This window comes from Tachyglossus aculeatus, chromosome X3 (genome assembly GCF_015852505.1).
Source record: "Tachyglossus aculeatus isolate mTacAcu1 chromosome X3, mTacAcu1.pri, whole genome shotgun sequence".
Taxonomy (NCBI): domain Eukaryota; kingdom Metazoa; phylum Chordata; class Mammalia; order Monotremata; family Tachyglossidae; genus Tachyglossus; species Tachyglossus aculeatus.
The window spans coordinates 31,149,739-31,164,891 of NC_052099.1; the positions used below are offsets into that span (position 1 = coordinate 31,149,739).

Genomic DNA, 15,153 nt, shown 5'->3' on the forward strand with positions numbered 1-15,153 from the left:
TTATGGACGAGGTAACTGAGGGCCAGAGAAGTGAAGTGACCTGCCCAAAGTCACACAGGTGACAAGCGATGGAGCGGGGATTAGAACCCATGACCTCTGACTCCCAAGCCCGGGCTCTTTCCACTGAGCCACACTGTTTTCCTACTGTGATTGAGACTGTGGCCCCAGAAGGGACAGGGATTGGATCCAACTCGATTTGCTTTTCTGTGCCCCAGAACTTAACAAATACCATCAGAGAATCCTTGTCCTTCAGGGAGTACATCATCATCATCATCAATCATATTTATTGAGCGCTTACTGAGTGCAGAGCACTGTACTAAGCGCTTGGGAAGTACAAATTGGCAACATATAGAGACAGTCCCTACCCAACAGTGCATAATTTACAAGGTTCCATGGGCCTCTTTCTAAGGTACCCATACTTGCCTAGGTTGGAAAACTCGGATACTTCATTTTTTCCTTTTCCTTTAGGCTTTTACAAAGGAAGCAGTGTGGCCTAGTGGAAAGAAAATGAGCCCGGGAGTCAGAGGACCTGGGTCCTCTGTGTGACCTTGGGCAAGTCGCTTCATTTCTCTGTGCCTCAGTTTCGTTCACTTTAAAATTCTATTCAATTTTCAATTCTACTCCCCCTCAGACCGTGAGCCCCACGTGGGACAGGGACCGTGTCCAACCTGAGAAACTTGTATCTAGTCCAGTGGCTAGAACAGTGCTTGACACATAGTAAGTAATTGGCAAATACCATAAAAATAAAACAAAAACAAATTCTCTAGGTCCTCTGGGCTAGCTAGCTCTAACAGTATTTATTACATGCTTACTATGTACAAAGCATATACTGTATACTGGGAAAGAGAAAAACAGCATGGCCTAGTGGACAGAGCACAGCCCTGGGAACCTGGGTTCCAATCCCAGCTCTGCCACTTGCCTGCTGTTTGCCCTTGGACAAGTCCCTTCACTTCTCTGGGCCTCAGTGACCTTGCCTGTAAAATGGGGATTAAGACTGTGAGTGCAGTGTGGGATAGAGAATGTGTCTAACCCAATCACCTTGAATCTATCCCAGCGCTTAGATCAGGGCCTGGCACCAAGTAAACACTTAACAAAAACCATTTGGAAAAAAAAAAAATTAGGAAGAATGCAAGTAGATGGAATTTCTTCTCCCCCTATTCAAAAGTGGTCACTTTGTATGGCTCCGCTTCAGACAGAATTGGACCCATCATAATAATAATAATTGTGGTATTTGTTAAATGCTCACTACATGCCAGGCACTGTTCTAAGTTCTGGGGTAGATACAAGATAATCGGGTTCGACACAGTCTCTGTCCCACATGGGGTTCTCAGTCTTAATCCCCATTTTACGGACGAGGGAATTGAGGCACAGAGAAATGAAGTGACTTATCCAAGATCACACAGAGGATAAGTGGTGGAGCCAGGACGAGAACTCAGGTCCTTCTGACTCCTTTCTATCAGAACCTAAATGAAAGTCAATACTGCTGATGAGTAAAACCATCCACCTAGATGCTAAGTAGTTATTTTGGTAAGATCCATTACTTTCTTGTGGGAAGGGAATGCCATTGTTTTTTGTTGGACTGTACTTTCCCAAACACTTAATACAGTGCTCCGCACAGAGTAAGCGCTCAAAATGGTTGAATGAATGAATGAAAATGTGCCTACTGGGGCCTGCTGGAGAAAGAGTTGCCATTTGGAAGGGAAAACCTGCACATTCACAAGCCAACATCACAGTTCCAACTAGGGAACGAGAGACCCTTCTCTCCATGAAAATACGCCTGGAATTGTCTCCCTTAATTAAAACCAAAAATCAGAGAAGTCCTCTTTCTCCTACCCAGAAAAAAAACAAAAACAAAAAACACACTGCTTGCCTGAAATTTCAAGATCCTTTCTGGAGTGAAAGAAGAATAAATGATTGTCTCTCACCTCTATTCCTTCCTTGTTCAAGGCGTATTCGTCGAAATTCAAAATAGCGATCTTGATGGTCCGGGGCGGGGGAAGCACAGTCAGGCCAATATTAATAGCGTTGCTCCGCTTGGAGTCCAACACAATGATCTCCTGTCTCTTTCCATCTGCAGCAGTTTTCTTTGGGGGAAAAACACAGAAATAAGATAAATTCATCTACTCTGATCCCACCTGCCTTTTTTTTTTTTTTAATGGTAACTGTTAGGCACTTACAGGGTGCCAGACACTTTAATGAGCACTGGCTAATCAGGTTGGACACAGTCCATGTCCCACCTTAATCCATCTTAATCCTCATTTTACAGTTGAGGGAACTGAGGCCCAGAGAAGTCAAGTGACTTACCCATGGTCACACAGTGGACAAGTGGCAGAGCCAGGATTAGAACCCTATAGACTGTAACCTCGTCGTGGGCAGGGAATGAGTCTGTTTATTGTGATATTGAACTCTCCCAAGGGCTTAGTACATTGCTCCGCACTCAATAAATACGATTGAATGAGCAAACCTGGGTCCTTCTGACTCCCCAGGCCTGGGCTCAGTCCACTATGCTACAGTGCCTTCTCTAAGAGTCTTCAAAGCCAAATAATAAAAATAATAATAATGATAATGATAGCATTTATTAAGTGTGCTTACTTTGTGCAAAGCACTGTTCTAAGCGCTGGGGAGGTTACAAGGTGATCAGGTTGTCCCACGGGGGGCTCACAGTCTTAATCCCCATTTTATAGATGAGGTAACTAACTGAGGCCCAGAGAAGTGAAGTGACTTGCCCAAAGTCACACAGCTGGCAATTGGCAGAGCCGGGATTTGAACCCATGACCTCTGACTCCAAAGCCTGGGCTCTTTCCACTGAGCCACGCTGCTTCTCCTTCAACTCCCTTGGGGAGGAAGAGCAAATTGCCCCACCCCAGCTGCGAAAAGACTGTCCCGGAGAGTCCCAGCAGCTCAGAGGTTGGACGCACCATGTGGAGACCCCGGGGGACCCAGAACCTTGATAATCCATAGAGAAGCAGCATGGCTCAGTGGAAGGAGCCCGGGCTTTGGAGTCAAAGGTCATGGGTTCAAATCCCGGCTCCACCAATTGTCAGCTGTGTGACTTTGGGCAAGTCACTTCACTTCTCTGGGCCTCAGTTACCTCATCTATAAAATGGGGATTAAGGCTGTGAGCCCCCCGTGGGACAACCTGATCACCTTCTAAGCGCTGGGGAGGTTACAACAGTGCTTTGCACAAAGTAAGCGCTTAATAAATGCTACCATTATTATTATTATTATAATTATTTGGCTTTGAAGACTCTTAGAGAAGGCACTGTAGCATAGAGGACTGAGCCCAAGCCTGGGGAGTCGAAAGGACCTGGGTTCGTTCATTCCATCATATTTATTGAGTACTGACTGTACTCAATATATAAATATAAATATATATATAAATAATAGTAAAATGGGGGTGAAGACTGTGAGCCTCATGTGGGACAACCTGATCACCCTGTAACCTCCCCAGCGCTTAGAACAGTGCTTTGCACATAGTAAGGACTTAATAAATGCCATCATTAATTAATTCCCTGTGCCTCCGTTACCTCATCTGTAAAATGGGGATTAAGACTATGAGTCCTATGTGGGGACAACCTGATTAGCTTGCTTAGGACAGTGTTTGGCACATAGTAAGCGCTTAACAAATGCCATCATTATTATCGTTACTATTATTATTTGCCTTCCTCTGACCCAAGACTCAGCATGATCCACGCCCTGGTGGCTTCTCCCGGCAAATTCCGTTGGCCAAGGACCGCTCCTCGGGGAGCGAGGGGACCGACCGGGAAGGTCAAGGGAAGTCAAGAGTTTGGCTTGGCTGGAGGAGCCAAGGAGCCAGGGATCAGAGCCCAGCTCAGGAACAATGGCTCTCTACGCTCTAAGTTGCAGTTGCTACCGAGGGTTCAGATGAGGCAGTGTGGCCTAATCAATTGTATTTATTGAGCGCTTACTGTGTGCAGAGCACTGTACTAAGCGCTTATGGGCCTAATGGAGAGGGCATGGGCCTAGGCGTCAGAAGGACCCGTTTCTAATCCCAGCTCTGCCACACGTCTGTTGCCTGACCTTGGGCAAGTCACCTCACTTCTCTGGGCCTCAGTTACCTCATATGGAAAATGGGGATTAAGAGTGCTAGCTCCATGTGGGACAGGGACTGTATCCAACCTGATTAACTTGTATCTTCCACACATCCGCCAAGCTAGCTCTCTTCCTCCCTTCAAAGCCCTACTGAGAGCTCACCTCCTCCAGGAGGCCTTCCCAGACTAAGCCCCCTCTTTCCTCTCCCCCCCAATCCTACCTCCTTCCCCTCCCCACAGCACCTGTATGTTTATACAGATTTATTACTCTATTTATTTTACTTGTACATATTTACTATTCTATTTATTTTGTTAATGATGTACATCTAGCTTTACTTCTATTTATTCTGATGACTTGACACCTGTCCATATGTTTTGTTTTGTTGTCTGTCTCCCCCCCTCTAGACTGTGAGCCCGTTGTTGCGTAGGGACCGTCTCTATATGTTGCCAACTTGTACTTCCCAAGAGCTTAGTAGAGTGCTCTGCAAACGGTAAGCACTCAATAAATATGATTGAATGAATGAATGAATCTTCCCCTGTGTTTAGAGCAGTTCTGGGCACATAGTAAGCACTTAATTGCCATAATAATAATAGTAATAATACCCAACAGGCCCCTGCTCAGGGGCTGTACAGTTCGTTTCCTGTTCTTCAGCTAGTTTCCTCTCTTGGCTGAGATTGACTGCCACTGATTACCCTAATTCAGCCATTTTACCAGAATCACCTACTTCGATGGGTTTTTTAAGATGCTTGTTAAGCACTTACTGTGTGCCAGACACTGTTCTAAGTGCTGGGGTAGATATGACAAAATCAGTTTGGACGCCAGTGCTTAGTACAGTACCTGGCACACAGTAAACGCTTAAAGAAATACCACAATTATCATTATTATAGACGGTAAGCCCCCTGCGGACAGGGAACAGGTCTACCAACTCTATTGTATTGTGCTCTGCCAAGTGCATAATGTAGTCCTCTGCATACAGCAAGTGCTTAATTAATGCCATTCAGAGGACAGCCACAAAGTTGATTAGAAGCTTAGAAAAAAGGCCTATAAGGAAAGGCTGAAGGAACAAGGAGTGTTGAGGAGAGGGAAGAGGAGGCTGATCATCATCATCATCAATTATATTTATTGAGCGCTGTGTGCAGAGCACTGTACTAAGCACTTGGGAAGTACAAGTTGGCAACATACAGAGACAGTCCCTACCCAACAGTGGGCTCACAGTCTAAAAGGGGGAGAGAGAGAACAAAACCAAACATACTAGCAAAATAAAATAAATAGAATAGATATGTACAAGTAAAATAAATAAATAAATGGCTGATGGAAGGAGGATAATGCTCTACAAGAAGCAAATGCTAGAGTCCAATCACTGGCTCCCCAAAACAGACATGGGGCGACAGCAGCATGAGAGATTTGGTTTTGACGCAAGTAAGAATTCAGGGCCTAGTGGATAACGCATACGACTAGCTAGGAGTCAGACCACCTGGTTTCTAATCCTGGTTCTGCCACTTTCAGTCAAACTTGGGCAAGTCCTCAAGGTCTCAGTTTCCTCATCTGTAAAAAAGGGGGTGAAATATCTGTTCTCCCTTCCTCTTAGACTGTAAGCCCCATATAGGATGGCAACTCTGAGCTGATTGTATTGTATCTATCCCAAGGCTTAGCATACAGTGAGTGCTTATTAATAATAATAATAACAGTAATGATTATGTTATTTGTAAAGCACTTGCTATATGCCAGTCACTATACTTAGCACCGGGGTAGATACAAGTAATCAGGTTGGACACAGTCCCTGTCCCACATGGGGCTCACAGTCTTAATCCCCATTTTACAGATGAGGTCACTGAGGCCCAGAGTCACACAGCAGACAAGCGGTAGAGCCAGGATTAGAGCCCAGGTCCATGCCCTAGCCACTAGACCACTCTGCTTCAACCGACACCCCATTATTATTACTATTTTAAATAACATTATTGGTACTAAGATGTATATCTGTTGATGTCTCTCATTTCGCCTCCTGCTTTGCAGGTGACTATGGATTGAGAAAGCAGATCTGGGGCCATAGAAATGCACCCCAGTCAGGGGCCAAAGTTCCTTGCTTTTCCTGAAAGAAAACGAAAAAGCCGTCTGGCTGTCTGGGAAAACCTGGCAGACTAGCTCCATGGACGCGGGGGGGTAAGCCGGGGGTTTCTTTGGATTTCTCTTGGGGGTCTGGAGGCCAGGGTTTGCAGGGGCTGAGCGCAGAAGGGAAATTTGGTGTATGTCTTTTCCCATCCATCTGGGCTGGCATAGCTTTTTAATTTTTTTATTAAAGGAGCTAAATGAAGAACCCTTGAATAGCTCCCAATTTAGCTTTTAAAGCACACATTCAAACACTGCCCAGCTGCCTCTAAGTGACAAGCGGGCAGATGGTTAAAGTTAAAAAGGCAGAATTAAAAAAAAAAAATAAATAGAAGAGTAGAAGAAGGAGGCGGCAGAACTGAGGGAATGGGGAAGATAAGAGGAAGCCAAAAGGGGAAACTGGGGATTTCAGCAGAGACCAAGAAACTCACAGACTCACAGTTTCTTGAGGGCAGGAATTGTGTCTACCATGTCCTTAGCATTGTATTCTCCCAAGCGCTTAGTACAGTGCACTGCACACAACAAACACTCAATAAATATCACTGACTGGTTGATGAAGAAGGGGGTGTCTGGGGATGGGAGAGGCAGGGCAAATTGGAGCCTTCTCTGATTTTTTTTTTATAGTATTTGTTAAGCACTTTCTATGTGCCAGGCACTCTACTAAGCGCTGGAGTAGATACAAGCTAATCCACATCCCACATGGACTCACAATTTTCATTCCCATTTTACAGATGAGGTCACTGAGGCCCAGAGAAGTGAAGTGACTCGCCCAAGACCACACAACAGACAAGCAGCGGAGGCAGAATTAGAACCCAGGTCCTTCTGACTCCCGTGCCCGTGCTCTATCCACTAGGCCGAGCTCCTTCTCCGATTCCTACTAAGTTGTAAGCCTGGGATATAAACTTCCTTTCTCCTTGGAAGAGGTGAAGCCGGGTGGGAGGGAAAGAAAGTTGGGGGGTTTATAAACCTTATCATACTGACTCTCTTTAGGTGCAAGTTTCTGACAGGGCTCGCTCCCCGTTAAGATATGGGGCTGTAAGAAGCTTCTTTTTGTTTTCTTTTTTTGTTGCACACTTGTGTGTCTAATGAAAAACATCTTGTGAGCCGGCATGAGGAAGTGGCTGGTTAAAGCTGTGTTTGGTGGAAATTATGGTAGAGGATTAGAAACAAGACGACAGTTGGTCGCACCTGTTTCCAGGAACCCTTGCCTCAGTGGTCTGGCCCTTCCCCTGCTTCTCCGAAGCAGCGTGGCTCAATGGAAAGAGCACGGGCTTTGGAGTCAGAGGTCATGGGTTCGAATCCCGAGTCCACCACCTGTCTGCTGTGTGACCTTGGGCAAGTCACTTCACTTCTCTGAGCCTCAGTTACCTCATCTGTAAAATGGAGATTAAGACTGTGAGCCCCTTGTGGGACAACTTAATCACCTTGTATCCCCCCCAGCGCTTAGAACAGTGCTCTGCACCTAGTAAGCGCTTAACAAATGTCATCATTATTATTATTATTATTCCCCTTCATCTTAATAATCACAATGGGACTTCTTAAGCACTTGTTATGTGCCAAGCACTGTGATAAGCGCTGAGGCAGACAGAAGAGACTCGGACTTGACAGAGCCCCTAGAAGGCAGAGCACGGGCCCGGGAGTCAGGAGGACCTGGGTTCTAATCCCAGCCCTGCCATTTAATAATTATGGTATTTAATAATTACGGTATTTGTTAAGCACTTACTATGTACCAAGCACTGTTCGAAGCGCTGGGGTAGACACAAGGTAAGTAGATTGTCCCACGAGGGGCTCGCAGTCTCAATCCCCATTTTACAGATGAGGTAACTGAGGCACAGAGAAGTCAAGTGACTTGCCCAAAGTCACACAGCAGACAAGTGGCGGAGCCAGGATTACTTCTGACTCCCAAGCCCGGGCTCTTTCCACTAAGCCATGCTGCTTTGCCTGCTGTGTGACTTTGGGCAAGCCGCTTCCCTTCTCTGTGCCTCAGTTACCTCACCTGTAAAATGGGGATGAGCCTAAGGTGGGACAGGGACTGTGTCCAACCCAATTTCCTTGTATCTACCCAGTTCTTAGTAAAGTCCCTGGCACATAGTAAAGACTTAACAAATACCACAGTTGTTATTAATATCATTACACAGGGCACAGAATCTGTGCGACAGAGAGGCAGGCATCTCACCCCTATTTTACAGAGGAGGGAACTGAGGCATGGGGAAGTCCAGTGAGTTGTTCAAGGTCACACAGAAGACAGGTGGCAGAGTGGGGTCTCCAGCTCCCGATTCCCTGTCCTGGGCTCTTTTTGCTAGGAAAAGCTAGCGGAATTTTCATTTCTCTTATGTTCCCGGCTCCTTCCCTCTGTCAGCACCTGCTTGATGCCAAGCGCCCCGAAGAACTTTCCCCATCTTTCACATGGGCTCTTTTCCCTGGCTTCTCCCCACTTCGCCCTCTCTAATCCTCTACTCCTCCTGCACAGCGCTTTCTGTGGAAATCGGGGCACCAAGCTGACCAGAACCATTTCTAAGGCCTCCTTCCCTGCTATTACTCTGTGCTGCCTTCTCTTCCTCCCTTCAAGGCCTCTCTTCCTCCCTTCAAGGCCCTACTGAGAGCTCACCTCCTCCAGGAGGCCTTCCCAGACTGAGCCCCTTCCTTCCTCTCCCCCTCGTCCCCCTCTCCATCACCCCCCCTTACCTCCTTCCCTTCCCCACAGCACCTGTATATATGTATATATGCTTGTACATATTTATTACTCTGTTTATTTATTTAACTTGTACATCTCTATTCTATTTATTTTATTTTGTTAGTATGTTTGGTTTTGTTCTCTGTCTCTCCCTTTTAGACTGTGAGCCCACTGTTGGGTAGGGACTGTCTCTATAGGTTGCCAACTTGTACTTCCCAAGCGCTTAGTACAGTGCTCTGCACACAGTAAGCGCTCAATAAATATGATTGATGATGATGATGATGCTGCCCCCACGGACTACTCAGACCATTAAGCTGAAAATAATAATTGTGGTATTTGTTACGGGGGTGACACTGGGTAAATCATTTCGCTTCTCTGTGCCTCAGCTACCTCATCTATAAAATGGACATTAAAACCGTGAGCCCCATGAGGGGCAGGGTATATATGCAACCCAATTATAGACTCTAAGCTCATCGTGGGCAGGGCAGGGCTTGTGGCGGGTTGTTTCTTGTTCGACTATACTCTCCCACGCGCTTAGGTCAGTACTTTGCACAGAGTAAGCGCTCAATAAATGCGACTGACGGAATGAATCCACTGTTGGGTAGGGACTGTCTCTATATGTTGCCAATTTGTACTTCCCAAGCGCTTAGTACAGTGCTCTGCACATAGTAAGTGCTCAATAAATACGATTGATGATATCGACCCCAGCGCTCAGTACAGTGACATAAGCCCCGCAGGGGGCCCAACCTCACCCCCAGGGGAAGACAGGAGGGCACGGTTTACCTTGGTCACAGGCAGTTCCTTGGACTTGGACTCAAAGAGGTGCTCCAGTTTGGACGTGTCCACTTTAATAGGTTCCAGTTTTGACCAGAGGAATTCTTTACAGCGCTTGTCATTTTTACACTGCCACTGGCAGGGCCGTACCTCGTTCCAAAACAGACGGATGGTCTTCTTCTTCTTCACGAACGCCCGGGGCACCTGAGGCGATCCTGAACCCTGAGGGGAGCTGAGCAGCGCGGCGGGAGCCAATAAATTAGGGTGGGCAGGGGGTGGGGGGGGGACAGCCGAACGGAGGGGGCGGCGGAGGAGGGGGGAAGCACAGGAAAGAAGGCGGTGGAGGGGGCGGGGGGACTGGGGAGTCCCCGGGGCCCACCTCCATGTCTAACACGTCCAGGTCGTCCTCGGCCCCCAAGTCCGTAAAATCCATGTCACGGATCCTCAGTTCCCTGGGATTGGCCATGAGCTGATCCCAGATGTAGTCGGACTCTTTCTTGGGCTGCGTTTGGCTGCTTTCGGAGAACTTCTCGCCCGGCTCGCTCTCGGGTGAGGATGAGCACTTGCCCAGCTCGCCGCTGTCGAATTTCTCCGCGAAGGCCTTCACGCTGCCCTGGTTGTCCAAGCCGCGGCCTTCCGTCTTCTTGACGCTCTCCTCTTTGGTCTGGGCGCTGGCCTGTAGGATAGAGATCCGGCCGGCTAAGGTGGTGACGGGCTCCTCGCCTTCCTCTTCCGCCTCCTTTTCCTCCGTCGTCTTCTCCGGCTCTTTCTCCTCTTCATCCTTGGCTTTCTTATTATGGGCATACAGCATGTCCAGCATGAAGCGTTTGTTGTTGAGGATGTTGCCGCACTGTGCATTCACATCAGCATCCTCAGGGGGCTGGGACCACGAACCTAAAATCGCATAAACGGAACGAATGAAAACGTGACTGGGACAGAAAAGCGAAGCAGAAAACAACAGACCCTGTGGAAAGGTGGAGCTCAGCCTCACCCAGGGAATTTTAGAGTGTGAGCTAATAATAATGATGATAATAATAATAATAATAATAATAATAATAATAATGGCATTTATTAAGCACTTACTATGTGCAAAGCACTGTTCTAAGCGCTGGGGAGGTTACCAGGTGATCAGGTTGTCCCACGTGGGGCTCACAACTTAACCCCCATTTGACAGATGAGGTAACTGAGGCCCAGAGAAGTGCCCAAAGTCACACAGCTGACAATTGGCAGAGCCAGGATTTGAACCCATGACCTCTGACTCCAAAGCCCGGGCTCTTTCCACTGAGCCACGCTGCTTCTCCAACTGGTATTTGTTAAGCACTTCAATCAATCAATCAATCGTATTTATTGAGTGCTTACTGTGTGCAGAGCACTGTACTAAGCGCTTGGGAAGTACAAGTTGGCAACATATACTTACTAGGTGCCAGTCACTATACTAAGCACTGGGGTAGATACAAGGTAATCAGGTTGGACACAGTCCCTGCCCCACATGGGGCTCACAGTCTTCATCTCCATTTTACAGATGAGGTAACTGAGGCACAGAGAAGTGAAGTGACTTGCCCAAGGTCACACAGAACTTAAGTGGCAGAGCCAGGATTAGAACCCATGACCCTCTGACTCCCAGGACTGTGTTCTATCCATCTCCCAGAGGAGATTTGACCTAAATAAGGCTTGAAGGTGCAAACAGAGTCTTAGAGATGTCACTGTTCTGGCTCAAACCCAACCAAATAATAATAATAATAATGGCATTTATTAAGTGCTTACTGTGTCCAAAGCACTGTTCTAAGCACTGGGGAGGTTACAAGGTGATCAGGTTGTCCCAAAAGTACTGAATGACCATTTTCTCTTTGCAGAGCAGTGTACTAAGCGCTTGTGAAGGTACAACAGAGTTACTCTCAAGGAGACTACCATCCAGAGAGGCGGCAGGGAACTGCCATTAAAATAAATTACAGGTAGGAAGAAGCAACAGGGTCTAAAGATCTGGATAAAAGTGTTGATCAGTGGGGAGGTGGGAGTGATCAATGATTTAGGTGAGATTAAAGGGCTGAAGAGGCCCTGGGGGTCGGGAGGGAGAGCGATAGGGTGGGAAGATGAAAGACGGATCAGGGAAGACCTCTCCCCAACCTCTTCTATAGCTATTCCCGCCACTCCCGAAGAAGAACCACTGATTCTTGAGGAATATTTGGATGCCTGGCCAGCTAACCATCTCCTTAATTCAGGGAGGATGATGGGAGATGGCAGAAGCCTCAGTAGAATCCCAGCTGGTTGAGCTAGGCCTGTAGCTCTCCTACTGAGAGCTCACCTCCTCCAGGAGGCCTTCCCAGACTGAGCCACCTTTTTCCTCTCCTCCTCCCCATCCCCCCCCGCCCTACCTCCTTCCTCTCCTCCTCCCCATCCCCCCCGCACTACCTCCTTCCCCTCCCCACAGCACCTGTATATATGTTTGTACAGATTTCTCTATTTTACTTGTACATATTTACTATATTTATTTTGTCAATGATGTGCATCTAGCTTTATTGCTATTTATTTTGATGACTTGACACCTGTCCACATGCTTTGTTTTGTTGCCTGTCTCCCCCTTCTAGACTGTGAGCCTGTTGTTGGGTGGGGACCATCTCTATATGTTGCCGACTTGTACTTCCCAAGCGCTTAGTACAGTGCTCTGAACACAGTAAGCGCTCAGTAAATACGATTGAATGAATGAATGAATGAAGGCTGGCTTCAGGTGGAAACAGAGGCAAGGAGGCAGAAGCGAAAAACAGCACCAGGAGCTTCAAACATTAAGGGCAACAATACAACCAAGGCCAATCTTTTGTTCACCATATGGCTGGGGTGTAAATCCCACATTGGCCTCTTCAGTCAACTACACACTCCTACGTGAACCTCACCATCAGTCGTTTCTCCCTTGCTTACTACGCAGTACCAGGCACTGTACTAAGCGCTGGGGTAGATACAACCTAATCAGGCTGGACACAGTCCCTGTCCCACCTGGGGCTCAAAGTCTTAATCCCCATTTGACAGATGAGGGAACTGAAGCATAGAGAAGTGTGGGACTTGCCCAAGGTCCCACAGCAGACAAGTGGCAGAGCCGGGATTGGAACCCAGATCCTTCTGACTACCAAACCCGTGCTCTATCCGGTGGACCATGCTGCTTCTCACGGAACCAAGAAAAAGAATGAGAGACACTGGCCTCTTTCCTAGAAACTGCAAACGCTCTTGAGTTTTTTCCAGTGTTTTTCCTGAAAATTGGCCAAAATGCTAGTCACAGGTGACCGATGTCCTGGATGCTTGCCTCTGAACCCAGAAGGGGGCCCAGGGAGAAAGAACCCAGGAGCTGCTGGAAGATAGGGTCTGGCTAGGAAGCTATCAGGGCAATGACTGGGCTATTTCAGTGGCATCCATGAAGGGAGAATAATTATTTGCCTTCCTCCCTGTTTCAAGCCAGGTTGGGTTACTGAGGGTATCCTTAAAACTTGGGCTGGTCTCCAGTACTTCAAGCTTGGGTTGTTTGAGTTGATAACATTATTATTATTATGGTATTCGTTCGGGGTTACTTCGGTCAAATAATCTTGGGTTGTTTGAGTTGATAACATTATTATTATCATGGTATTCATTCGGGGTTACTTTGGCCAAGTAATGCTTTAAGTGCTAAGGTAGATACAAGTTAATCAGGTTAGACACAGTCCTTATCCCACAGTGGGCTCACAATCTAAGTATGAAGGAGACCATGGACTGAATCCCTATTTTACCCATGAGGTAACTGAGGCACGGAGAAGTGACTTGCCCAAGGTCACACAGCATGCAAATAGCAGAGTCCCAGGCTCGTGCTCTAGCCGCCAGGCCACGCGGCTTCTCAAGCTACAACTCCTCCTATGACAACTTTCCTAGGACTACTGTGGTTATTCCCAATGTCACAGTTTGCCACTTGGGAATCAAGTCCTGCGGTCCAATCAAGACTGTGAGCCCGTCTTCTAGACGGTGAGCACGTTGTGAGCAGGGATGTCTCTGCTGCTGAACTCTACTTTACAAGAGCTTAGTACAGTGCGCTCAATAAATACGATTGAATGAATGAATTAGCCACCTTTTTACCTCCAACCAGCACACCCTAGAGACTCATTAGACGGGAGGGAGGAAGCCACCTCCTGTAAAGCAGTGAGACTAGATGGGACGGACCAGTACGAGACGCAGACGCAAACACGCACACACATCTACCACACATCTACTCCTTGAGATGCCAAGGATTTTTAGACTTTGAGCCCACTGTTGGGTAGGGACTGTCTTTATATGTTGCCAATTTGTACTTCCCAAGTGCTTAGTACAGTGCTCTGCACATAGTAAGCGCTCAATAAATACAATTGATGATGATGATGATGATGATGCCATCTCCAAGAGGCCCTCAGAGAGCCACCGGTGGGCAGGGACCTGATCAGGCAGACAAGCTTCCCTTCTCCCCCGCATTTTTCTCAGAATGCCTCGGCTAAGGAAAAGAAGGACATTTACCAGCTCCACTGCCACTGGTCAACTGTTCCTCTTTCTCTTTCCTCTCTAATGTGCTGCTGGCTGAGGAAATGCTGGAAGTGGAGCAGTTGTCTTTTTCATTCACTTTCCCATTCTGCCTTTCTTTTTCACTGAGAATTGCATTTTCTTCTGGCTCTCCCTCTTCTCCTGGCTCCACCTCACTGTCTGGTCCCTCTGCAGGAGATTCTACTTCCCGGAGTGCTTTGGATGCCCCCTGTTCTGCTTCTGCCTCTGCCTCTCGTGCTGGTTCAGGACAACTGGGCCTCGCTGGGAGAGAGAACAATGGAGAAAAAGTTCGCTTTAACGGTCATTTCTCGTAGCGTTCAGTCCCGCTCATCCAAACCAGTGAGGGTTGACAAAGGAGGAGAAGGGGGACGATTTTCATGTCTCCCTATTTTGCATCTCTTATTTTTTGGCTAAAAAAAAGAAAAATGACTACTACTACTACTAATAATAATAATTGTGGTATTTGTCATTTACTAAGTGCCAGGCCCTGTACTAAGCACTGGGGTAGATGATAATAATAATAATAGCAATAATAATAATTGTGGTATTTGTCACTTACCAAGTGCCAGGCCCTGTACTAAGCACTGGGGTAGATGATAATAATAATAATAATAATAATAATAATAATAGTAATAATTGTGGTATTTGTTAAGTGCTTACTATGTGCCAGGGCCTGTATTAAGGACTGGGGTAAATGCAAGGTAATCAGACTGGACACAGTCCCTGTCATTCATTCATTCTTAATAAATGCCATTATTAAATTAATTCGTATTTATTGAGCACTTACTATGTGCAGAGCACTGTACTAAGTGCTTGGCTCACAGTCTTCATCTCCATTTGAGGAAACCGAGGCACAGAGAAGTGAAGTGACTTGCCCAAGGTCACACAGCAGAGAAGTGGCAGAGCCAGGATTAGAACCCAGATAATAATAATTCTGGTATTTGGTAAGCACTTACTATATGCCAGGCACTGTACTAAGTGCTGGGGTGGATATAAGAGGATTGGGTTGACACGGTCCCTGT

The 15,153-nt window shown here is 46.9% G+C and overlaps 1 protein-coding gene across 1 annotated transcript in view; it reads right to left on the reverse strand.

Annotated features, from left to right (window-relative positions):
• FHOD3 (formin homology 2 domain containing 3) overlaps positions 1 to 15,153 on the reverse strand; it is a 335,498-nt gene that overhangs the window by 49,726 nt on the left and 270,619 nt on the right. Inside the window, 4 exon segments of the mRNA XM_038770188.1 lie at positions 1,926 to 2,084; positions 9,617 to 9,905; positions 9,907 to 10,501; positions 14,108 to 14,392. Of these exon segments, the coding sequence (XP_038626116.1) occupies positions 1,926 to 2,084; positions 9,617 to 9,905; positions 9,907 to 10,501; positions 14,108 to 14,392 (1,328 nt within the window).